The 23,840-nt window shown below is 51.0% G+C and overlaps 8 protein-coding genes across 8 annotated transcripts; 4 read left to right on the top strand and 4 right to left on the bottom strand.

The window, feature by feature from the left end:
• Nucleotides 1-4,097: 4,097 nt before the first annotated feature.
• Nucleotides 4,098-8,924, bottom strand: CC77DRAFT_1066903 (hypothetical protein; the record flags this gene model as incomplete). The annotated part of the gene is made up of 3 exons (XM_018528936.1): nucleotides 4,098-8,601; nucleotides 8,654-8,719; nucleotides 8,773-8,924. The coding sequence occupies 3 exons, from the start codon at nucleotides 8,922-8,924 to the stop codon at nucleotides 4,098-4,100; spliced, it is 4,722 nt and encodes a 1,573-aa protein (XP_018380002.1).
• A 2,511-nt stretch (nucleotides 8,925-11,435) lies between these two features.
• Nucleotides 11,436-12,094, bottom strand: CC77DRAFT_1066902 (hypothetical protein; the record flags this gene model as incomplete). The annotated part of the gene is made up of 3 exons (XM_018528935.1): nucleotides 11,436-11,698; nucleotides 11,778-11,966; nucleotides 12,058-12,094. 3 exons carry the CDS (start codon nucleotides 12,092-12,094, stop codon nucleotides 11,436-11,438), a joined length of 489 nt encoding a protein of 162 aa, XP_018380001.1.
• A 2,192-nt stretch (nucleotides 12,095-14,286) lies between these two features.
• CC77DRAFT_948524 (hypothetical protein) lies at nucleotides 14,287-15,264 on the top strand (the record flags this gene model as incomplete). The annotated part of the gene is made up of 1 exon (XM_018535205.1): nucleotides 14,287-15,264. The coding sequence occupies one exon, from the start codon at nucleotides 14,287-14,289 to the stop codon at nucleotides 15,262-15,264; it is 978 nt and encodes a 325-aa protein (XP_018380000.1).
• A 434-nt stretch (nucleotides 15,265-15,698) lies between these two features.
• CC77DRAFT_1025727 (hypothetical protein) lies at nucleotides 15,699-17,048 on the top strand. Its single transcript, XM_018526126.1, has one exon. The coding sequence runs from the start codon at nucleotides 15,770-15,772 to the stop codon at nucleotides 16,586-16,588; it is 819 nt and encodes a 272-aa protein (XP_018379999.1). The 5' UTR covers nucleotides 15,699-15,769; the 3' UTR covers nucleotides 16,589-17,048.
• Nucleotides 17,049-18,195: 1,147 nt separating this feature from the next.
• Nucleotides 18,196-18,513, top strand: CC77DRAFT_1001105 (hypothetical protein; the record flags this gene model as incomplete). The annotated part of the gene is made up of 3 exons (XM_018523144.1): nucleotides 18,196-18,278; nucleotides 18,330-18,437; nucleotides 18,484-18,513. The coding sequence occupies exons 1-3, from the start codon at nucleotides 18,216-18,218 to the stop codon at nucleotides 18,511-18,513; spliced, it is 201 nt and encodes a 66-aa protein (XP_018379998.1). The 5' UTR covers nucleotides 18,196-18,215.
• Nucleotides 18,514-18,527: 14 nt separating this feature from the next.
• On the bottom strand, nucleotides 18,528-20,327 carry CC77DRAFT_1025726 (hypothetical protein). The gene has a single exon (XM_018526125.1). The coding sequence runs from the start codon at nucleotides 19,933-19,935 to the stop codon at nucleotides 18,721-18,723; it is 1,215 nt and encodes a 404-aa protein (XP_018379997.1). The 5' UTR covers nucleotides 19,936-20,327; the 3' UTR covers nucleotides 18,528-18,720.
• Nucleotides 20,328-20,505: 178 nt separating this feature from the next.
• On the top strand, nucleotides 20,506-21,420 carry CC77DRAFT_1054807 (hypothetical protein; the record flags this gene model as incomplete). The annotated part of the gene is made up of 1 exon (XM_018527817.1): nucleotides 20,506-21,420. The coding sequence occupies one exon, from the start codon at nucleotides 20,506-20,508 to the stop codon at nucleotides 21,418-21,420; it is 915 nt and encodes a 304-aa protein (XP_018379996.1).
• A 65-nt stretch (nucleotides 21,421-21,485) lies between these two features.
• Nucleotides 21,486-22,518, bottom strand: CC77DRAFT_560687 (hypothetical protein). Its single transcript, XM_018532200.1, has 2 exons — nucleotides 21,638-22,518; nucleotides 21,486-21,530 (listed from the first exon to the last, which is right to left on the bottom strand). The coding sequence occupies exon 1, from the start codon at nucleotides 22,108-22,110 to the stop codon at nucleotides 21,658-21,660; it is 453 nt and encodes a 150-aa protein (XP_018379995.1). The 5' UTR covers nucleotides 22,111-22,518; the 3' UTR covers nucleotides 21,486-21,530; nucleotides 21,638-21,657.
• Between the last annotated feature and the right edge of the window lie 1,322 nt (nucleotides 22,519-23,840).

The raw sequence follows: 23,840 nt of genomic DNA, 5'->3' as shown, positions 1-23,840 counted from the left end.
GTGTAGGAATACTTTTGTGTCTTCCTGAGGACGTCTGATTTGTATGGCAAGAGCTATTTGTTTGTGCTCTGGAGAACGATTGGATTGTTGTATGGCTTTTCCTGATGTGTCATCGGGTATAGCTCAAGTTCGTATTTAACATCAAGATGAGATGTTTGACTGTGGGGACGAAGACGATAAGTTCAAGACAGCCTATAGGGGCCAAAACTATGCCAAGCACATATGTGCGTTGCAGCCTATGGCCCACAGACCAAATATGTACCTTGTAACTATAGCAGTGCTGATGGGAACGCCTAAGAGAGCATCGAAATGACTATCATGGTCGTATCGCAGGCTCTCTGGTGATCCTGTCAGTTAAATCAGCCTTGTCGGGACCTTGTCAATGTATCCACCCAACAGCGCTATTGTGTTAGTCAATCCGAGAGCTTCGCCCGATGACGAAGGAAAGCATGATAGTGACGTTAATCTCCATCACTTGGGTGCTCAGCTGATACTGGCGCTAAGTCAGTTCGACTTCGACAACCTCGTCTGAGACCATCGATATGCCTGAGTGGGTTGCCTCTTCACTCTACACACGGCCCGAGAAATGTGGATCAGAAGTGAAGGGAGCGGTATTGTGACTGGTACCACGTTCCTCAAACATACCTCGAGAAGCGCGCGAAGGCATAACGCTAGTCCTTGATGGAAGGCCTAACATGTCTTTGAAAGGCATATAAACTGGCCGCTGCCGGAGGTCTAGCATCTTCATCACTGCACTACACTTTCATTTCAAGCCACTATCACTCACACTATCAGACCGTCTTCAGTCTTCCTTACACCATGCACTTCTCACCATCAACCATCCTCCTGCCACTGGGCCTAGCCCTTGTGCATACATCCTTCGCCAACCCTGCGCCTGCCGGAATGTTGAGCAAACGAACTGTTGACAACCTCCCGCCCAGCGACCAGTTCGTAGCTTGCCCAGGATACAGATACAGTCGTGAGCAGGTCGAAAAGGCTATTCAGCAAGCCATCTACAATACACCTACCACCGCGCCTCAGCCAGGTATGCCTTTAGACTCGCTCTGTGAAGAATGTTCTCCTTGCTAACCTCTTTCTTCTCCATTTCAGGCGGCTACCCTAAAACTTTTGGCAACAACAGGAAGCTGAAGTTCTCCGACAAGTGCAACGGCAAGACGCTGAAAGAATTCCCCCTCTTGCATGGAGATAAAATCTTTGGTGGTGGCGACCAGGGTCCGGATCGGGTTGTTTTCTACATCTACACAGACAACCCTGATACCGACCCGACGGATGATGGCGCATACTGTGGTGTGATGACGCATGATGGTGCACCTGCGAGGGAGTTCGCCCTCTGCCCAGTAGAGGACTAGCGGAAATGAGTGCAGGAGATAGAGATCTCGATGAAGCAATTGAAAACGCCTCACAACGATCTAGACACATCATAAAACTACCGACTCTCTTGCGTAGCCACATATGTAATGCGTTCAAATGAAAACACCCTTCTTATCACGTTCAGTAGAAAAACTTAATTTGTACGAGATGCAAGTAATCTTGTTACATGTGCCTTACCGACTTCAACGATTATACGTGAAGCATCCTCTGCAGAGCATTGGGATGCGCTCATCATAAATAAAGCGGCGACAGTTGGCTTTCAGGATAACCCAGGCAACTTTCCTCTGGGCAAAAAGGCTTACTTCTGCTCTCACCTTCTGGATGCTTCGTTATACTTCATCGCATCTTGCAGCGCACCCGCCACCTTCCACAGTTGTCTTCCGATGATTCCCTAAGTACTGCAGATCTTGCCAGGATAGAGTAAGGCACCGGGTCGGCACGGTACCATGCGACTGAGACGCTGCAGGGAAACACTAGACAGGTGGAAGCGTTGATTGCAAAGAACTCTAGAAAGGCTGATGAGCCCTCGAAATATCGATGCCTCAATATCTTTTCAGTCTATATCATATCTCATGACGGCTTATCTACGATTGAGTCGTTTTCCACTCCCTCTATTTCATGATACGATCAAGCAATGAAAGCGAGAAGATATGCTGGTAAACATAATGTCCGAAGGATCAATATTGATGCCCGTTGATTGGCGTTATCATGCGTTGTTGCACTCTGCCCTTTCACTAATGGTCGTAGTAAGAATTGGAATTGAGGACAATCGAAGGACAGTGTCTTATCATTGGAACTCGAAACACATATTCTCTTGAGTGGAAGGTACGATTTCGCTCACGCGATAGCTCAGGTTGATGGCGGAAGTTGTACCGGACTTGAATTGACAATTGTATCCTGGGTACAATACATCGTAAGGGAGATACTCTCGTCTTTGGACATGGCAAAGGAGGAGTCAAGGATAAGACATCTTGATGTCTGCACTTTAGACGGTTCAGCATCAAAACCAAAGCTTGCGTATAGTGTCACGGCTGTATGGACTAGCGTCGTTGCGAGATGCAACAGTCCTTGGTCTATCTCCTGGTTCAGCGGCAGCTCTGCTACAGCGCTGTAAAAGTAAAGCTGGGCTATAAAGGCGCGTGTTCTTTGTCATATATTGTGATGCTACCAGCCGTCTTGAAGGGCTTTTGCGACTCTTAGTGTTGTACACGGGATCTGTTGAGCTGATGACTGTCGTTTCTGCTATTACGTACCGGAGATGGCAAACAAATGTGCGACATGCACAATGAAGCGCGCGAGTTCATGACTCCGCCATGTAGAATGATGAAAGCAATACGCCAAATTCACATGACCCAACAAACACCACCCATTTGATTAATGCCGCCTGACCGATTCCACTAAACTGATGCATTCGATGTGCCATGACTGACTATCTCTGCGATTCGATGTTAGAACGTGCTCACGCTCTTGTACGCCCGGGTGGGGAAATTCGCGACAAGTAGCCAGTTTTGTATCGTCAACATGGCAAATCTGATCCTTCCGGAATCCTTCACGGTTATCAACAACAACCATCAACCATCTCACGTAAGACTCCACAACACGATTCGCCGGAGATGGCCGAACCAAATGGTGTATAAAGAGCATCGCAAAGCCAGCTCATATAACACACAACCATCAATCACAGCTTCAAGAATTCGAGCAGACCTTGCCATCAATTACCATGCAGCTTACGCCCATCTTTGTCTCTTTGTTCGTCGCCATGGCATTTGCCTCCCCAGTCCCAGATCCTCAGCTCACTCGCCCCAATTGTCGGCTTGCTCGTGACGCCGATGCCGACCCCCAGATTCATCGCCCGAACTGCCCTCTCGCTCGTGATGCCGGACCCGATCCAATTGTCAGAGGCAAAGACCCAGGTGGCCGCGGAGGTTCCGCTTTCTAGAAGACAATAGCCGGTATCGGTAAGAAATCGCACTAGTTTCAGTTGAGAGATCAACGCTGACCATTCGATAAAGGACACGTGCTCGTACTGGGAATCTGGACGGAGGTAGGGCCAGAGGGAGAGTGCTCGGGACGATGGAAGTACGCATGGGATCATTGTCGCGAGACTGCTTCGCGAGGACGAGTGTGTTTGGTAAACTTACTGTCGCTACATGGAACAGTCACAATACGAATTTGGATTAGTTTGAAGGAAGAAATGATACTGTGTTCGTGTCACGACATTCTCTGTGATTGATAGAGGCTCTGGTTGATGTGAATTTTCTTGCCTTATTGGAGTTAAGAACAATAAAGCCTTAGGTGTCGTGTCATATGTGCTGCTTGTGATTGACGTGACCATCGCCCTTTTTACATCTGTGAGTTATCATCTCAATCTTGGATCATCTCTTGCGTGTTCACACCGAGATGTCGGGCGCTGGAGTACAAGCAGTACTATCAGTATTCATAGGACGGCTGTGACTTACCGATCGTATCGAAACATCCGCATATGCATGGCGTTATGGCTGGCGAATAGGTCCTTGGCGGTTGTAGGAATTCGCCCCTCACAAGACTTGTAGAGCGACTGCAAGACAACACGAGAGCATTAGGCTCAATATCTAGCCTTTGATACGTTGTTCAGATAGATATAACCTCATTGATAAATTAGGATACAGTTATGGTACATCGTAAATCTAAAAGACTTTCAAAATTCAAATCGCTAGAAACAACATCTACGACGCAGTGCCGTTTATCGCCGCGGTACCATTCGTCGCCGCGGTACCGTTCGTTCCACCATTATCAAAATACGCACAATGAATGAGATACTGCGATGTCTCAGCGCTGAAGCCCTCCAGCGCAACCGCATCAATCTTCGACAAAGTGAACTGACTATTCCCCATCGCGGTGTAAGCCGACAGCAGAATTCTCAGAACAACAGGACTGCCGTTCATGCTGCCATACGCGCTGCTCGCTACACTGAGTCGCTGAATTGGTGTCTGGCCATCACATCCAAATCCACCACTCTGCAGCTGCACGTTGAAACCAGCACCCGCGTTCGCCGTGACATTGAGAACGAGGTACTGCGATGCAGAGATATCCGCGCAGTTCTGGAGCGAGTACCAGTAAGATCCAGATACACTGGGATGCAGAACCAACGCGCCGTTGGTGACGGTCGGCGCAACTTCCATAGTCCCGTCATCGCTCTGGACATAGCCGTTCGCGTTACGGTTCGCAACTCCTGGGGTGCAGTAGTTCAACCACGCAGAGTCTGGACATGTGCACGTCGGATGGCCTGCTGTTCCGGGGACAGGCTCTGGAACCGATGTCAAACTGATGCAGCCAACCTTGATGTCCACGCCAGAGGGGTTGAAGGATGAGATTGCGACGCTGTCGAGTCTGCTTGCGTTCATGCCACCGAAATCAGAGAAGGGGATCTGTGCAACTTGGTATGCATCGGCGCCGGTAAAAGTCAAGTAGGAAGTGATGGGGACAGAAGACGGAGGCGACGTCGTTGTGCATTCTTCGTCGGTCTTCCAGCGCATGGTGACGCGGAAAGTGGTACCTGCAGGTGCCGCAACGGATAGTTGGATACCTGTCGCGTTTACTGATTTCGCATTGTAGCATCCAGACTCGAATTGGGAGTACCAGTACGAGTCGCCGGAAGTGCCCATGTTGAGAGACCCGTCGCTATCGACAGTGTATGAAGCAAGAGAGCCTTCATCAGTCATCGCACCAAGGAGTCGATTGTTTCGTGGAACTTGCGACACGAATGTGCAGGTGTTCAGGATGGTACCTGAGCAGAGCGCGCAACCAGGGCTGTCAGCCGGTCCTGTGAAGACCAAGGAGTGGATGCGATAGGTTTGGCCGGCAGTGTTGAATTTATTCATGATGAACGACTGGAGATATTGTGGGTTGAAGTTGTCAGGGAAGCGAGAGAACGGGATCGTAAGCGCTGTCGACGCGGCGTTGAAAGTGATTGGAATGTAGGACGTGACCACGTTGGTATTGCAGCTGTCAGTACCATACTTGAAACCAATGTTCGCGGTTGCATCCTGTGGGCCTGAAACCGTAAGTATGATCGAGTCGAAGGAACTGTTCACTGCTCTACAGTTGGACGGTTGAGCGAGCAGCGAGTAGAAGTAAGACGAAGCGTCACGGGGAACGAGTTCGACAGACCCACGGGAAGGCTGCTTGTATGATGTCATCGTTTTGTCGTCTGAGATAGGAGCTCCTAGGGCGTTGGTTTGCGATTTGAACTCATTCGGATCGCAGAAGTTCAGTACCACAAACCCAGATGGAGTCGGGCAACGCGGACCAGCGCCAATTGTGGAAGGTCCACCCAAAAGAGAGATCCATCGCATCGTAAAGTTACTAGCAGCAGAGCCGCCGTTGGGTGTAAAGTTGCGTAGCGTGATGCGGCTAAGGGAGTCGGTGTTGAATCCTGAGAAAGCGGTAAGGGGAATCGTGATGTTGGCAAAGTTACTCTGGCTGAAGGAAGCATAAGACCTGGTGTTGACAGTAGAGGTTTTACCGGTGCTGGATGTCAGGACGACATCGAAGGAGCCACCAGATGGGCCACGGGCGTTGAGAGAGACTCCTGTGTATGCAGTAGCATTCAAAAAGACTCCATCAACATTCGTGTCGGTATAGAAGAACGAGTTGGCATTCGAAGGCAGCAATTGCATCCTTCCCAGTTCCGAGAGCTTTGCAAACGTCATCGAGTTGTTGTAGTCAGTCTGACCAAATATGTTGTTGATACCAGTGATCCATCGGTCAACATTCTGGAATGACTCAACCGCCAGACCTGGGGTACGGTCTTCTCCTGGTGCTGTCACACATCGCTTCTGGATCTTGATGTTATCAATGTAGATGGGTGTCTGAGCTGGCGAGATGTTGCCGATGCGAATTCCGCGAACATGCTTCATGTCTTGGCCCGTAAAGTCTGACAACGGTATGGTGACAGTATGGTTCGAGCCATCAGCAGGCGCGTACCTAGTCACGTCCAAGTACGAAGCGCTCGGTTGTTCGGTATTGCATCCAGAGTCGTACGAAACGAGCTGTACGTAAAAGCTGGATCCCGTGGGAGCGACCATGTCAAAGTAGAGATGTGTGTAGATGGAAGCGTCGAAGCAAAAGCGGGAGATCTCCGTGTAGTACGCATTGACACCGCTATCGGTAGTTGCAGTGAGCTGCAAAGTGCCGTCTATGTTGTTCGACGAGAGCCCTGTTGCAGATGTCTGCAACAAGAGCAGGTTGACGTTGTTGCTGCCAAAGTAAAGCTCCAGAAAATCGTCGATCATGACGTCCCATGCTATGCATTCCGTGTCTCCTAGCGGTTTGGGAGTAAAATCAGGACACGTGGAGGTGGTTGCATTGTTTGTACCGACGGCGAAGTAGAGTGTAAATTGACCCTTTGACGTGTTTCGCAGTACCACTGCGTTCGTCGTTCCATCGTAGGAAACCTGCTGGCAGACTGAAAGAGAGCCCGTCGCGGATTGGAAGACGTAATTCCGAGGCACTTGTAGGGTGAGGCCTTCTGTAACGCCATCCAAACGAACCGTCATGATAGCAGATGACTTGTCTGCTGCTGTGATGTCCACAATTGCACGGTCTCGATTAGTCCACCAATTGGCAATTCCTGTCTGGTTGAAGAAGACCGCGAAAGGACGCACGGTGTCGTGAAGAGCGCGCTGGATTTGGATCTTGTCGAACAACGCATCTGACGGATGAATCAAGATGTTGTAGTGGCCGCCATAACGTGCCATTTTCTTGATGTACTTGATCTGGTTCGAGAAGTCCGACCCTGGAAAGTCGGCGCTGCTCATGTTTCCATCACCGTCAGACCATTGAAGCGGGAACTCGTAGTATGGAAGCTCCTGGAACGACTCGCGGTTGTGAGTGACTTGGAAAGGAAGATGGGTGAGATGCGAATTGCCCGCGCACGAAGAGCCACCAATAATTCCGTTTGCCACACAATGCGTGGCTTGGTACTTGCTCCAAGCAAGATTACCTGGACGATAGGTGGTCATGTTGTAGTTGGTCTTGAACTCATCGTGAAGTATGTGTCGAATCAAGTAAGCGCTCACGCGGACCTCTCCCGATGAGGAAGCACCTGATGTGTAGAAAGAGAGTCCACTGGTACCTCCCTTGGTGCATACCTCTCCGTTAGTGGGCGTACCGTCAGCGTTGGGTCCGCATTGGTGTATGACTGGATAGTAGCCTGAGTCGGTTCCTTGGAGGAATCGCTCATTGAGAGTACCATAGCCGAAACCAGCTGCGTTCGGCGAGTGACTGACGGTGTGACTACCAAAGTCGATATATGGGTTGCCATCAGGAGCAGTGCGGAACCCGCTAATCTGATAGATGTACGGAACGCCATACTGGAAGTATGCAGTCTCGTATGCATCGGTGACGTACTTGGTGTGAAGGTTCAGATTACCCGCGGCGCCTCGGTCTTGTGCGGCGGCTGCGATACCCTGGCCGTGGGGGTACGAGACATAGGTATCGATATCCCAGGTTGTGGTGAAAGCAAGGCCTTTGTTGTACGGAACCGACCATAGGCTGACGAAATGGGGGCTAGTAGTAACAATGTTCTTGATGATGCGTGTGCCGATATCGTACCCGGGGTAATAATGTCCGTCGTACCATGGCGAGTAGCCGCCAGCTTCATTTTGAGCTTGGATAAACAGATATCCCAGGTCCATACCAAAACTGTAGACATATCCGGTCGCGCCCAAAGGCTGATGTTTGACGATGGCAGCGCTTGTAGCCGATGTATCTACGCTGTCCACACCATCATTTCGAACCAAATATTTACCAAGTGTTTGTGAGCCTCTGGCAGCCGTATAGCCGACATTGATTAGGCCACTCTCGGTGTAGTTCTCATAAAATGGCATGTTTACGTCGTAGTACTCTGAGAAGTCGAAACCTTGGAGAGCCTGTACGGGCGTCTCGGTGTTTGTCAGCTGGATGACGGACCGCGATCCACTCGAGTCTACTTTAGATGCAGTAACACCTGCAAGGGTTTGAAGAGCCGTAGGAACCTGGTTCATGAAGATCAATCTACCACCTTTGGTCACAAAGGAGGTCAAGGTTATGACGTCGGCAGCGCTCGGGCTGTAGCTCACGCCTGGGGACGTGTAGATGAGTAGATCTCTGCATTGCGAAGAAAGATTCAGTGTTTGAATGACCTTCACTTGTAAACCGACTGTCTTGAGAGATAGTGTAAGTGGAAGCCTGGGACAAGGTCGTTAGTTGATTTGGTTTCAGCTTCCATAAGACCACCTACCAATTAGGATCTGCCTTGTAGTTTGGTATGAAGATGTTCAATCCGGAGTTCGGTCCAGCTGCATGCCTATTGTAACCTTGTTAATAACGACAACCACGATATAGATTTGGTCCTCATACCTCGATTGAGATGGCACCGTAGCCGGTTGACTGTTTGCGCCCAGATCCGGACTAGCACCTGCTGGCTGCGTAACGGAGTATATGTCAGGCGATGTGAAGGCCTGACATATTTGCAGCAAAGCAAACAAAGGGAGAAGAATCAGTGACCGCATACTTAATGCTGGCCTTCAAGAAAAGAGGGACGGTTCGCAGAAGAATGTATAGAAGAGTTGAAGGTGCAGAACCCGACCTTTTGGTCAAGCTACGCTTGAAAAAACTCAACCAGAAATACGGGTGAACTCGCCAGATCGTCCGGGAGCGAACGCAAGATCGCCGGCTAGACTACACTAACGCGCAAAGTTGATGGGGCAGAATTTGGAAACAGTTCGTAACTTATCCATTTGGGGAAATCTAGTAAGCCCTAGACCACAAATACGGTACTATACTCAGTGGTACCTGAGCTACCTGCATGTACTTAGGCTTCGAAGTTTACTTAGGCGTTTCAGCTGTGGCAGCGGGAGCTACGATGATGCGTTCACACGTCATATCGAGGGTGCAGATGTCGACATCTTTGGTCTCGATTTAGACTCATCAGCTGTAGGGACGTAAGGAATTTGGTAGAGAAGTATCGAGTGCGTGAGTAGCGCTTCTAGCCCCCTAGGCATTCGTACGTCATTCTCCCTGAGCTGCGCGTCCGAAGTTCAACCGCAGTGTAGCTGATCATCTTCACAAGGTTCAGGCGGTTCATATGCTGACGCAAGGCTGCCGACGAATGCGTCGTTGAGATCGAGTTGGAAAATTGTCGTGAGATTGTTTAATCAATTGAGCGCAGGGAGGTTGCATTGGCAAAATTCGGATGGGGTCGGGCCGACGTCAGCCCCATGGTCTCCGTGGTTGCCACGCGATGGCGGAACAGCCGGCAGTCCAGCCACAGCAAAGAATTAGGATTCTGTCCAAAAAGCAATTTGAACCCTCTTCTCGCGGTCTTCGCGCTCCAGACTGATGGATGTCTTCGTATCGCGTTATTCTGCCATTTCACGCATTCCAGCCCTGTTGAATGTTCGTCGCTGAAAGTTTATCTGAAGATTCCAAATGGTTTCGTCCCCTCTCGTGGCCGCGGCTCTCCCGCACCCTTCCTGCATAGATGGCAGTCAAAGAACGCAAATAGGTTAAAGACTAGAAAAGCAGAGCCTTTCATGTTCTTCTACTCGAATATTCAACACTGGTAGATGTGTAAACATGACGGTCGAACTATTCAAAAGAAAAAGCCGGAGTTTCCGACTTCTCTGAATACCGCATTATTACCTACTTGCTGAGCGCGTAATGATAAATATGCTATCCGTAAACAACGCTACAACCTCAGATTCGCTATGTCCTAGTCTGGTAGATTTTCCAGTATTCGACTTGGGCTATCGATATTTTGAGAACCATAGGATGAGTCTTTTGAGACAATTGGCCGATTGGATGACAGAGCTGGGAGAGTGTTGCGGACATGCGCGGCGAATTATCCCTTCTGGATGGAGCGTGAGAACAACTTCGCTGCAGATGTTAATGTTGCCAACTGCTATAGCAAGTCTTGTATTTGTCCCTTGGGCGGTATGATGTAATTTCCGGAGGTCGTCGAGGGCAAATAGCGGTCGACGATGATTAGTATTCTCTGTAGTATACTGGTGCAGAACCGGAGCGTTCGCCAACATGGCGATAGCAGCAAAGCTGAACGCGAATGTGATCAATACTGGATTGCAACAAAGTATACTTAGCATATCTAGTAAATGGTTGATGAGCGCTAATGGTCAAGTGGTGTGCGCCGCTGAGCCATCAAGGTATTGATGAACGATGAGGGTGTCTCCCACTCCGAAAGATCACATATCCAGGCGTCTTAATGGAAATCCTTCAGAATTCCAAACAAAAATGCCAATAGTAGAATGCAGTTTTGTTGTGGCCATGGTGTGTACTACAAGGTAAGCGACATGGAGTTGGTAGGGCTGAAGTGGCCGCACCAGAACATAGGGCGACCGTCAGGACCTGAGGTCCTTCTGCGTACTTGGATTGCGACCTCCGGTCGGAACCAATCAGATCAATCAACTCTCCACATTTAGACCCTCAAGCGCAGTGTCCATTCTGGAAATAGGCGCTTTGATTGGACGGTCTGGTGGCCGCAACACATCAATGGGGCAAAAGCGACAGAAGGACCTCAAACACATCGGGCGGCCGCAACATTCGTAGGGCGGCGTCAGTGGGGAGGTCCTTCATTTCTGCTGTTCACCTGGTTCCTTCACTCATGCGCAACTGCGCAACTGCGTAACAACGTATTTCACGTCAAAACATCACTTCATAGCACCGCGCGCTTCTTAGATGCAGTCGACTTCACGAGCATCTATCAGATTACCTTCATTCAAGCAATGAAGGGAACCAACAAGAGGCGGCACGGTGCCACGTTACGATGCGATACGTTGGTTGACTAAACAGCACAGAATCCGATTACCAACGAAGACTCGAAGAAACATTCTTCAAATTCCGTTTTACGATCTCACTGTCACCGTCCGATATGAATCCAACTCTTCCTCGAACGCCATAGTACCATCGCTTCCCCAAACGCCAACTGTCCGACTCGCATGCTCGGCAAAACCGCTCGCGAGCAGGTCCAACATCGATATATACAAACAAGAGAACGGATGCTGCGATTAAGCATGTTCACGGCTGACAGTCATGGCTGGCGGTGTCGGAGCATCTGCCGAATCGCCCAATTGTCTAGCGATGTGGGGAATCCGTCTCCCCACATTGTCCATGTCACCTTCGTCCCGTTCAGGACGCCCTTGTTGCGGTTCGATACCAGCGCCTGACGCTTGATAAGGCGGTGGCGGGTCGTTGAAAGCACCTAGCTCGTAGTAATCCTCGACCGGACCTGGAGCATCGGACGGAAGGGCCGCACCGGGTGCAGCGCCAGCTAGCACGAAGTCAGCTCTAGTGACGGCATGGCATGCGACGTACAACATGAAGCAAGGCATGAATCGTCAGCCACATACAAGCTTGTCTAGCAGCACGCTCCTGCCATTTCACGACACACAGGTAAACGCCGGTGATACAGGCCCCAATTCCCGCCAATAATCCTACTGCTCCAACAGTATATTTCCACCACAGTACCTCGTCTTCGATCGGCTGCACGTAGGCGCCTGGAGGTAGGACGGTGCCGTTGCCTTGGTGGGGGCGGGTGCCTAGTGGTGACTGTCAGCTGTGCGTGAGGCCTCGACGTCATCACCGAAGCGCATCTGCTGCATCTGACAGAGTCTGGTTCAATTCACTTACCGTTAAAGGCAACCAAAAATCGGGTGAGGACTGGCATGTTGACGTCTACACATGTTTTAGAGGTTGTCGTCATCGTTGGGCCTCGACAAGAGAAACCCCGCACGCGCCCACATACCTTGACTTGAAGAAGATTCGACTCTATTGCGAGGTTGTTGGCGGTCTTGGATCAGACGAAGTATGCGATATTGATCAACGCACCTCACACTGTGTCCGTACGGTAGCAACGCTGGGGAGAAAGGAGTTGGCTTTCCACCAAGGATGGCGGCGGTGAAGCGCTCAGCCCTAGGCGGGCCACGCTCATTCGTCGCACCCCCTCACCACGCCAACCTACTTCGCCAACACAACGCACACACGAGAAAACTTGCACAGCGTAATCTTCCTCGTGAGATCGAGCCGATACACAGGTCTGTATTGTATTGCGAAATATGGGACGAACGTGGGCATAACCCACGGTTTACCGCAAGGTTCCGCCCATACCCCAACACCTTGAAGCCGTGAGCTGCAAACCCACAATAAACAAGGCAACGGTCCAGAAGCCACCTTAAATGCGGCGAATGCCGCGCAGCAGCCAACATGGCGTTGTATGCAGCAGCACCCCTCCAAAGTACACGTGCTGGTGCTCAAGGACGGCTATTGTTGAGCGCTAAGCAGCCTCGAGATGTGCACTGTGTTAGTATATCCGTTCCCATATGTAAAAGCGCATCATTTTGTGACGACAGCGATGTTTGTTCGTCGCTTGGTAAGTGCATATTTGGAGACTGTGAGAACCATAAGGCTTATCAAGACGCTCATGCTCTAGCCCAACTTGCTAGACTACTATGAATAAACATCAGTCAGCCGTATAGAAATTCAACTGCTTGTCTCATAATGCAATGATTAGAATTCCGTGAAAACGCCCGCTTGATTCGCAACGGCTGACGCTCGTCCGTTCAATTACCTGACTTGTGATCAACGCCAAGCCGCCACTTACCTGTCGCAAGCAGCACCCTCATTCCCAGGCCGAATCTACTCTACGTGATGTAACTCCACTACCACTCATACAATAGCCCTATGGCGACGCAGCGCATGCGCAGGCGCGATACAGTACATATCGCTCCGTCCCTATGGGTAACCCGCAACGTCGCGATCCCGAGTGCTCGTCGCTGACAAACTGAAAGTGCGACACGAATACCTGCGATGAGCCACGACCGACGCCTCTATCCTGCTACTGATCAACCCTTGCCTTCAGCAGACGATACCGGCTATCCAACACAGACCACACACGAACATGAAAGCCCCACAGGGCGATTATGGCACAGCTACGCTGCCTACGATGAAAGACAACCTGGCTTTACGGATGAACCTCGGTCTCCACTAAGTACTACATCGGTCTATGCTTCGGGACAGGAGCTTTGGAGTCTCCAGAGGGAACTCAGTTCTTTGCCATCATTTCTCGACCTAGAGACTCCTAGTTCCGCCCCACAATATACGAACGATGTAGCTATCGATCAGCAAGACCTATATCCTCCGCATCTGGAAAGTGCGGAGGATTGGTCAGAGAATATATCAGATCCTGCATCGCAAGCGTTGCAACAACATGATCATCATTGGGAAGAGATGTCCAATCTAACAGTGAGACCACTCGATCCCGCGCAATTGGACTTCGGGTTGTTCGACAATGCATATCAGCGTACCCTCCGGGAGGGCTCGAATCGACATTCTGCTCAGACTCAGAATCAAGAGCCCCCGTGGCCGTATTACGTTAACCAACAACCCCCGGAGTCGATGCATGGGTCTGGGGTATTCGTGACGCCCAATTCTGCTCAGCAACTTGGCGACAACGAAGACTTTCGGTCGTTTGGTCAAATCAAGCCTATGGATATAGCCGCTCCCGATACTTCTAGCCCTGCAGGATTCCACACTCTATGGTGTCCATCGTGTCCTGCAACGTTTGAAGGACTTTATAGAAAAGGAAACCTCGCTCGACATCGGCGGCTCAAACATAAAGGTCCTGTGGTGTATGAGTGTGAGGACGACCACTGCGACAGAGTTTTCCATCGTCAAGACGCCCGCCTGAAGCATTACCGCACGTGGCATCATCACTTAGCGTCTGGTCCTGCTTTTCGCCGCAGAAGTCATCAAAATCAGAGCGACTACAATATAGGCAGTGATACCCACGAAGCCGGAGATGCAAGGCTTGAAACCCTATCCTCCATGTCCCAGCCGCAATATGCAGACTCAACAGTCTATATGGATACAACACCATCCACACCTACGATAGTCACAAGTGGACCAAGCACTGAAGCACTTCGTAAAGATGGCGAAAACGTTCGATGTGACATCTGCCAGAAAGGGTTCAACAGAGCTGCCGAACTGCGCAGGCACAAAGATTCCGTTCACAACTTGAACCCACCACAATACTTCTGCGCGGTGCCTGGGTGCGATCGCGCATCAAGGCCTTTCCCCCGCAAAGACAAATTGGCAGATCACACAGCAAGAATACATGGTCAGTCAACCACGTCAAAGGCTTTCGAACACGGTGAAGAGGTCTCAGAGGCCACATATCGCTGTGACTATGAGGGTTGCGAACGAGAATTCGATCAGAGAGCAGATTTGCTACGCCACCAAAGAACCCATACAGATGAGTCTGAGCGACCACACAAATGTACGCAGTGCGAGAAGTCGTTTTTATACCCGAAGGATCTCAAGCGTCACCAAGCGACCCATTTGGACAACGAGGATGATGGCAAGCCGACGTTCCATTGTGAAGTCGCTTCATGTGAGTACGGCCCTGGAAAACAAGGCTTCTCGAGAAAGGATGGAATGCTCCGCCATATGAGACGTTTCCATCCGGAACTTAAGCGCGAAGCTCCTGAAGATTTTGGAAACGAACCTGGTGGTCCCTTCCAGGATGCCAAACGCGCCCGCGCCATATCCACAGACCAAGAGCCAGAGCCTACGATTGTCACGCAGCCTATAAAGGCCGCGCTACGTACAAATCGCCGTACAGGCTGCCCAGGTCAGGATTGGAAATGCAAACCTAAGGAGCTGAAGGGAAGACGATATTGGACTTCTTTCAACCAATTCTGCCGACACTTTCTGATGTATCATTCAGGAGACTATTTGGACGAAGGCTACCGTTCGCAGTGCAATTTATGCGACCACGACTCCTTTGGAGCGAGTGGACATGACCTGGCACGACATTTATGGGATACCCATTTACAATAAGAAGTGTTTCTTGGACGCGCTCTGATTACTTCGGTCTTATGTTTAAGGTCTTCATTATATACCTTATCGCCATTGATCTGGGATCACTGTGTGCTCTTAGTCTAATAGTACAAGGTGGAGAGCTTGGGTGGCATGCGCGATATACTAATAACAATACTTATCCAATCTTCGCTCTCTTAAATGCTACCCTTACAGCTCTGTCGTATTTTCGTACTTGGCGCAGGTGCGAGATCTTCGAGGTCCAGCACCCAACTTTTCTATCTTCATCTGCGAAACCAAATTGGATTGATTTTAGAGTACATGACATCGATGGTATCTCTGATGGCAATAGTGGAGTGTTGCTTGAACTGGCGCCCACCGGATACAGCTAGTCCACCTCAGGCCACCCCATCGTTGCCTAGCTGCTGCCTGAAAGGTTCACCATGTTGGCTTGGCGCGCAGCGAGTATATGTATACGATTCGCATTCATTCGAGATTCCGAGAACGTCAGGAAACAAATCCAATCATGACTAGCACAGCGGCACCACAGCTTCGGCGTTCGAAGCGCAAACAGGCCGAGCAAGCCGCCAAACCAGTGGCTGACACCGCCAACGACGATGCGCCACCACCTAGGAAACGTGCACGTAAAGCTGTCGCATCTACGACGGAACCTCCTACCATCAAGAGTGTTGATAGGAAAGTCGATGAACGCGATACGGATATCGTACCCATAGAGTCACGGCAACATAACTATACTTTACCCCCATTCCTCGCTCTCCCACGAGAACTACGAGACGAAATCTACAAACACATCCTAAACTCCGACCGCTCCTCAAAACTAAAATCCGGCTCCCGTAACATCGTCACCCGCTGCGGCCTCGTCGGAGTAAACAACCAAATCTCCGCCGAATTCCTCGACGCAGTCCTCTTCCACGCCCCCGTCATCACAACAGTCGTCCGCAACCACAACTTCGCACCCGTCGTCACCTTCCTAAACCGTCTATCTCAAGCCCAGCTAAAGCGGCTGAGCAACTACCCAGAATCACAGGCTACAGGAGTAGACGACGACGACGACGACGATGTGAGAGCAAAGCGCAAGATCAGGATTATCCTGAGTTACTCGGCGGGTGCAAAGGATAGTCGTGCGCATCTGAATCGCTGGCTAGACCGCTTTGATAACCCGGATAAGAGGGGTAAGGAGATTGAGTTCGAGTATGGTAATGACGGGACGTATGGGAATGGGGGGTACAAGCAGCGACCTAGGTCACGGGAGAAAGCAAGTAAGAGGTGGAATGAGGAGGCGAGAAAGATTCTGATGAACGCTGGTAGGAGGGGATGGTGGTGAGACGGGGAGTCATGGTGTATGGATGCACTCGTGGTACGCCAAGTCGACATTTAGAAGTGTCTTTGATGGTCGAGATGTAGCTGGGTGTTGAGATGGATTGGCCGAGGTGGCTTGGAACATGTCTGAGCGGTTTGCCAGAGACGGGTCTGGGACTTTGAACTAGGACAAGGAAGATGTTTGAAATCGAATACTTGCACTCAAGGCGAGAAGTGCCAGGAGACATGGTCGGCAGCCGTCTCGTAGGGGGGACGCATATTGCCGAGGACATGTATTGCACGTGATCATCTAGAGAGCATCCAGACTCCGTGCATCTAGATCCATAGCATGGCAAGAACCTCGTGTATGCGCCGCTTTAGCCGAAAGTCGCTTCAACTAAAGCAGTCCGTCATCTGCATATAGCGACGGAGGCCCAAGCACCGATGCTTTTCGCCCTAGATTGTGTCGAGGTTTCTAGTGATGAACAATACACGGCTGATGCGCCGCCCGCACTGTCAAGAGTCGCAATGCCTTGTAGGCGACGCTGCTAGCTTGAAACTTTGTTCGGTGAACGTGCCAAGCGTGCAGTAGTCCATAGCCAAAGCGACTGCATGCTCGTATATGTACTCAACACTAGTGCCGGATTCAGGGACATGTTCGCAAAGCCTAGAACAGGGGAGTTACTATTCGGTATGTGCCGGATCAGCTTCTCCCAAGACACAAGAGTAAGGCGCAGGAATTGTGCCTGTCGATGATATACGCGCCCGCACCTAGGCGTCGCAGGATGACGTGCGTAAAAGGCATCTCGCGACACGCCAAAACTGGTCGTCGGGTCGATTGTGCCACGACGTCAGGGCGGGCGTACGCCGCAGAACAACATAAAGGGGTGCGCGCGTGCGTTCCTTTTTTGCTGTCGGCAGCTGTCCTAGGCGACGCAGCACGTGGACGGATGTACACTCGATCTAGGCTTTGGTCCGCTGCATGCCCTGCCCTGCACATACTATGATTCTTATCGACGGGTATTTTCCTTGCATCCAATGACCATTCCGCATCGGCAGTAAGAAAATATATTGCGACGCCGTATGTGTGTGTGCAAAGACTGTCAAAGTCTCCGTTCCTGCGCGCGCGCGCGCACGCGCTGGTCTTTCAATATGCACCCCAGTCTCGTGTGACCATTTACCCGGGATGCAAGAAAGTGTTTGCATCGCGGCTCATGAAATATGTGAGGTAAACTCCGATGTTCCGGAACGTTTTGAAATTATCCTAGCTGGGGCCCAGCACTGAAGCGAGAGGTCAGCCAGTAAACGCCAGCGTGATAATAGATTAATCTTCCGCGAAAACATGTTTCTGCCACGAGGGCGGGGAACCGGTGCGCGCGTCGTACACAATATGCGAAAATTGATGAGGGAGGGGAGCAAGGGCAAGAAAGTTTGGAGGCCGAGCTAGGACTACCGCAAGGGTGCCAAATTAGTAGCATTGATGGGCAAAAAGTATTGCTGCTTAAGAACTGGCGGGATCGTCCTGTCTAATGCATTTGCTTCTTCTTTGTGCTGTTGTTGCGTCGATCAAAAACTCCTTTGAATCCTTTATCACATTTGGAATCATCTTGCTCCGTTGCCAACAGTTACAGAGACTCGGTACCTTCGACACTATGAAGCTTTCGGCTATTATCGCGGTCGTCGCCGCCTCGGTTGCGCTTGCATCGCCCGCAGCAGTGAGAAGTCTGGCTTTACCTGGAGGTTCCCCCAGCTAATCGATGGCGCAGGTCAGTCTTGAACGATCCGTCAAGGAAGTCAGAAATGCGGACGGCACTGTTGCCTCAGTCACCTGCGTTGAGTGCCCTTGTGATGGCTTCGCTGGGACATGCAAATGCGTATGTATCCCTTTCCATTGGCAGACCATTAAGCTGATTGATTCAGATTCCCAACGGATGCTGCTGCATTACTTGAGCAAAACACGGCTTGACGAGACGATTTTTCTTTTGGCATATCTGGCGTTCTTGACTACAATACACTATGTCTACATATTTTTGCAATCCAAAAAAGCGAAAAGATGGGGTGAGCGGAGAGGCGCCCGCGAAAGAATCGGATGCTCGCGCATAGTATAGACGTTTAGGGCGTAATACGTATTGGCGTAGTTCCGTCTTCTTTCCAATTCTACTTCGCTGCGCCTGCTTCGACGTTCTTTTCCGCCTCTTCTTTTTCTTCTTCTGGTCGGATCCACTTGCGGAAACCAATGGTCATGATGCCACCAATAGCAACCTGAAAAGCCTGGAAGATGATCGCAGGTATCTGCATCTTCGACTGATCGACCGGATCGATGTTGATGTACATGACCGACGTGAGGGGGACAACCATAGCAAGAGCCTTTGCCGGGCAACAATAACAGCATGCAATAACATCCTTCTTCGGCAACCACAAAGTAGCGGCTGTGAAGCATATGGCGAGCCATATAAAGTACAGCGCGATTGTGATGAAGACGATGAAGATGATGTTGGACGGCTTCACAGCCTCAAACGCACCAGAAGAAAACGCTTGATCGAAAGTCTGCCACACCATCGTGAGAAGCGCGATTGACGAAAGCTTGAGCAGTTTCCACTCGAAGAACACTTTCTTCGTCATCTTGGGGAACAGGCGTTGTACAATCTGTCCGACTAACATTGGAAGAAATAGCGACAGGCCGAGTTGCATGAAGACACGCTGGTAAATGCCGGCGTAACCAGAGCCGCGCTGGAGAACCTTGCTATACCACGATCCCGTAGAAAGATACATTTGCAGGATGATGGGCGTCAAAAAGGGACAGAGGAATTGGCCAATGACGGATTGAACTACCGTGAGTGCCGCGTTTCCATGAGCTTGTCTCGTCATGACAACGTTGCTGGACATTGTTGTAGGTGCGCTGCCGACGAAAAGGAAGCCGATCAGTAGCCATGGGTCCATGAAGTTGGGATTCGTCGCACATAGGCTGACAACGGCAAAGGTGGCTGCTGAACAGACGAGGTAGCATTGTAGTTGGACGAAGATGTGTAGCTTCCAGCGCATGTAGTTGGCGAGCATGACCCGTGTGTCCAGTGTGCAGCCGTTGATGAAGAAGATGACGGAGACTGCGAGGTATGTGACTACCGTCCGCTTTGTGCGCTGCTGTGAGGCTGGGACTTGGACTTGGGACGAAATGAGGACTACGGCGCCCATTGCGAGGAGGAACCATTGGTCTTTGACGAACCATTTCAAAATCTCCAAGGCTTTTGCATGCTTGGATGTCTTCTTCTTAATGGTCGGCTGATCACCTTCGGCGTCTGTTTGAACGTTTTCGAGAGGCTCAATAGGGTTTCGAGGTTCCAGTGTTGGCGGTCCGGTGTTGATGGAATCCATATTCGATGCTTCTGCGATGCGCTCTTCTGGTGTTGTCCCTCCGCTGCTTTCCATCGACGACCGGTTCGAAGGTGTCGCCGCTGTTCGTAGTTCGATGTCATTGTGCTTCCCCATCATGGAAGCTATCTGTGCCTGCTCGGACGTCTTACTCCCGATACTCACAGCATGCTCTGCAATGCGTCTTGGCCTTGAGATATGTGACTCTTCGGTAATATGACGGACGTAATCATGTAGCCGATTTGGCGTAGCCCGACGCGGGGACTTTACCCCAATGGTGCGGGGACGGGTAAACCCGGATCTCTACCAATGTTCTGACGAAACGACTGTCGTGCATCGTGAAGAGACAGTCTTGAGAAAACAATCTACGGGGTATCTAACAAAGTTGACATGGAGGGAGGTAGGTTGTACATGACGAGGCGGTCCGGTTAGTCAGCGCCAGGGCCGACATGCCCCCGCCCTTTGTTACGCTGCACGACGCAGACTCCACACATTGTCGTTCGCTTTTCCAGCATCACACATCACGTATAACCAGGCTTATAGCCGCACTTCGCTCGCTTCCGGTCTCTCCCAATGACGGCCCCTGCTTCTCCCGATGCCGACTCCAGCAGGAAGCTGATATGGGCACGCGTATACCAAGACCTCATCCAACACGCCATTCCCGACGCGCGCTTCAACTATGACTTCATGTCCTTCACCCCCGACTTCCGAGGCTCGGCCTCCGCAATCGACCGCCTAGTCTCCCTGCCATGTTATCAGTCGGCTAGCGTCATCCTCGTTACGCCCGACAACAGCCTCGAACAACTGCGATACAGAGCCCTGAAAGACGGGAAGAGGGTCTTGGTAGCGACATATAGGCTACGCAGAGGTTTCGTACTACTGCATCCCGGAAGGATCAGCGAGTCCAAGTACGAGATGGCTGCATGTCTAGACGGCATGGAGAAACCGGGGATAGGGAGAGCGGTGTCGCTTTCGCAGATGCGGGATGAATGCCTCAAGGTAGACATGTGCGCTATCGGGGGTCTCGTCTTCAACGCGCAGGGCGTGACGATATGGGAGGGTCACAATCTATTCGAGGTGCAGTGGGCTATGCTGCAGGATTTGAAGGTACTGCAGCCCAATACCCCCGTTGTTGCTGTCGCACACGCGTGCCAGGTGGTCGACGAGGCACAACTGGGTGTGGAGAAGGTAACACCAACGACGTCGGGAGAGGTACAAAGCGACTTTGTCGTTACGCCAGATGCACTGTACGAGGTGGCTGGCGCGGTGAAACCCACCGGTGCCCTGGACTTTGATACTGTAGATCCCGAGGGCATACAGAACATCCCCCCACTACAAGAGCTCAGAGGCATTCGCATGATGGAGCAAATCATGCAACGGGAGGGCTTTACTTCTGCAAAGGAAGAGAAGCCAGAGAAGCCACCTTCTGCAGACGAGCAGATGGGCATCAGCATTGTAGAGAAGCTGATGCAAGGTTACCGTGCGTGAGGACGTCACTCCCCATAGCCACCCACGTAGTTACAATATAGGTAAGTTTTGTTCGTGAAACACGACAAGATACTAAGTTACAAGGTATATCCACGACGAGCATGCGCCCTCTAGGAGAATTAAAGATTAGAAACCAGTTTATATACACATCAAACCCTCATGCAACAAAGCATCCTCCAGGACTCTTTGCGAAGCTGCTTGTTCTTGTAACACTCACTCAAATCATGCATATGTTCCCTACACCCCCGCTTTCCAACAACTCAACCCAGTAACCCTACCCATCTTCCCTCCATCTACAACAACCCTCCCCTTGCCCATCCGCACGACCACCTCCTCACTCCCCCATCCCAAACTTGCCTTACACAGCACACCCCTATCATCCTTCTCTACCTCTTCTCCTGCCAGGTCCTTTCCCGATTCTACTCCAGTGACCTCGATGGCCTGGACATGCTCCGGCCGTGTGCTTAGATCGAGGGATACATCGATGGGTATATGTATCGACCACGCGTTGCCCGATGTAGATGTGAACGTGGAAAGTTGTGGGCTTTGCGCCGAACCGATTGTGTAGTGTGATGGTGATCCGATGAGGGCGAGGGAGACGAGCGGGAGGGCTTCAATTGATTGGGACGTGGGTAATGGCGCAGAGGATGCGAGAGCGACAAGTGTGATGAATGTGAAGATGGTTTCCATGTTGTGCTGGGCTGACGCGCGAGATTCCGCGTCACGGTTTTGGATGTCTGTCGCTGGAAAGACGAGTTCGCGATGCGAGTCGTCTAGAACCTTGGACAAGTATCGGACCGATGAATGCACTCAAGAACCTTGGTATCGTAGCACGATGCGCTGCATCACGTCTCTGGTAACAGTCAACCTGCCTCCCTCGTAAAGTATATACACCCCACGTCCCCTAACCACGCCGCATTCCTGCCTCCCCACCCACGAAACGTACTACCAGTGGCACAGCAAAATGCGGCGGTTGCAGAATTCAAGACTCCAATCGAAACAATTTACGCCACACCCGCCTTGCCCAGGCGGCAGTCACTCGGCCACACTTTTCGCGGGAGCGCGGAGATTTTCTTTCAAACGTGTTGGTTGGGCGGCTGCGGGGGTTGGTTAGCCGCTAGGATTTTCTGGGGCGGGCGCTCGTGCTTGTGTGGATGGGTGTGCGGGCGTGGGATGCGTCGAAATCTGACTGCGCCGCATAGGCGCATCTGTGTGCATGCATAAAAGAGATAAGCAATGTGCAGGCGCGAAAAAGGAAGGAGATCGCTCGGAAGAAAGAGACACTATTGTGAGGATCTTTCCGGGACCTAAGGGGTGTGGTGTGAGGCTGTACTGTGGAGATAAGGGAAAAAGGAATATGGATGCTTATGAAAAGCACTGATATCTTTCAACAAACACTTCTTGGTGAACTGCTAAGAAAAGATCCGTGTAGCGAAATGTACTTTGCTCACGATAACAAAGTGCAAGGCTAGTCTACTGGATTCTGTGCAAGGCGACGTTGATGCTATGCTTCTTGCGTGCACTGCACTGTGTCAAAAGCATGTACCTAGGCGGTATGGCCTAAGAGATTGCCAGCTCAATCGAGACAAGCAAACTTGTCTTGTTCTGGCTTTGATGCTCGTCCCTATTTTGGTAGTCGTCTCAGCTGCATCGAAGAACGCATTCGGACTAGGAGGCTGCGGGTGGTCCTCCGACTCGCCGTGTTGCTGGACGGTACAGAGGTACATCGCACAACATGAAAACTTTGTTACTGCATATCGCCTACTTACTGCAAGCGTTGATCGTTTGAAACATGATCAATATTCTCGCACGAGTGAGATTCTTCTGAACCAGGAGCGTCTGCCGTGTCAGATGCCGATGTAAGGACCTCGGAAGTCAGCGCAAACTGAAGAATATAACCGTAGGGCGTTCCTGGAAGTGGACACCTGCTTACATTTTGCTCAAGCCTGGGTGCGGTGTTGCGGATGTCATCCTGAAAGACTGAAGATCAGCGGTAACCCAGTACATCGTAGGAACATTGCAACCGATCGCATGGGTTGTGCGACAGATGCGTCAACCACGGCTTGAAAGGGGTGCAGCGAGTGCGAGTCCGAAAAGCTCTTTGTTGCGCAATTCTGAACAGAGGTCGGCCTGTTCTCCGACTTTGGATACGGTTTCGCCATCATGACAGCAGAACTCTACTCCAGGAGTTCTTTCCGTTCCGTAGTTGGGCTTTCGCTCGGGGGCCTGGTAACGTTCCCCGACATTTTGACAGAAAGGTACCAGGCGGGAAGGACGTTGAGCTGAGGCCAATTAACGTTGCGAGAGCCGGACAGGCGTCCAACCGGGCAATAATAGGTGCGGAGTTGTTTCCAGGAACTCGGAAGTGCTGCGCAACCCTGATGCCCGCGACGGTCATGTCGCAATCGTCCCTTGGAATT

Source organism: Alternaria alternata (genome assembly GCF_001642055.1).
Source record: "Alternaria alternata strain SRC1lrK2f unplaced genomic scaffold CC77scaffold_31, whole genome shotgun sequence".
NCBI lineage: Eukaryota > Fungi > Ascomycota > Dothideomycetes > Pleosporales > Pleosporaceae > Alternaria > Alternaria alternata.
This window is presented reverse-complemented; position numbering and strand designations above follow the sequence as displayed.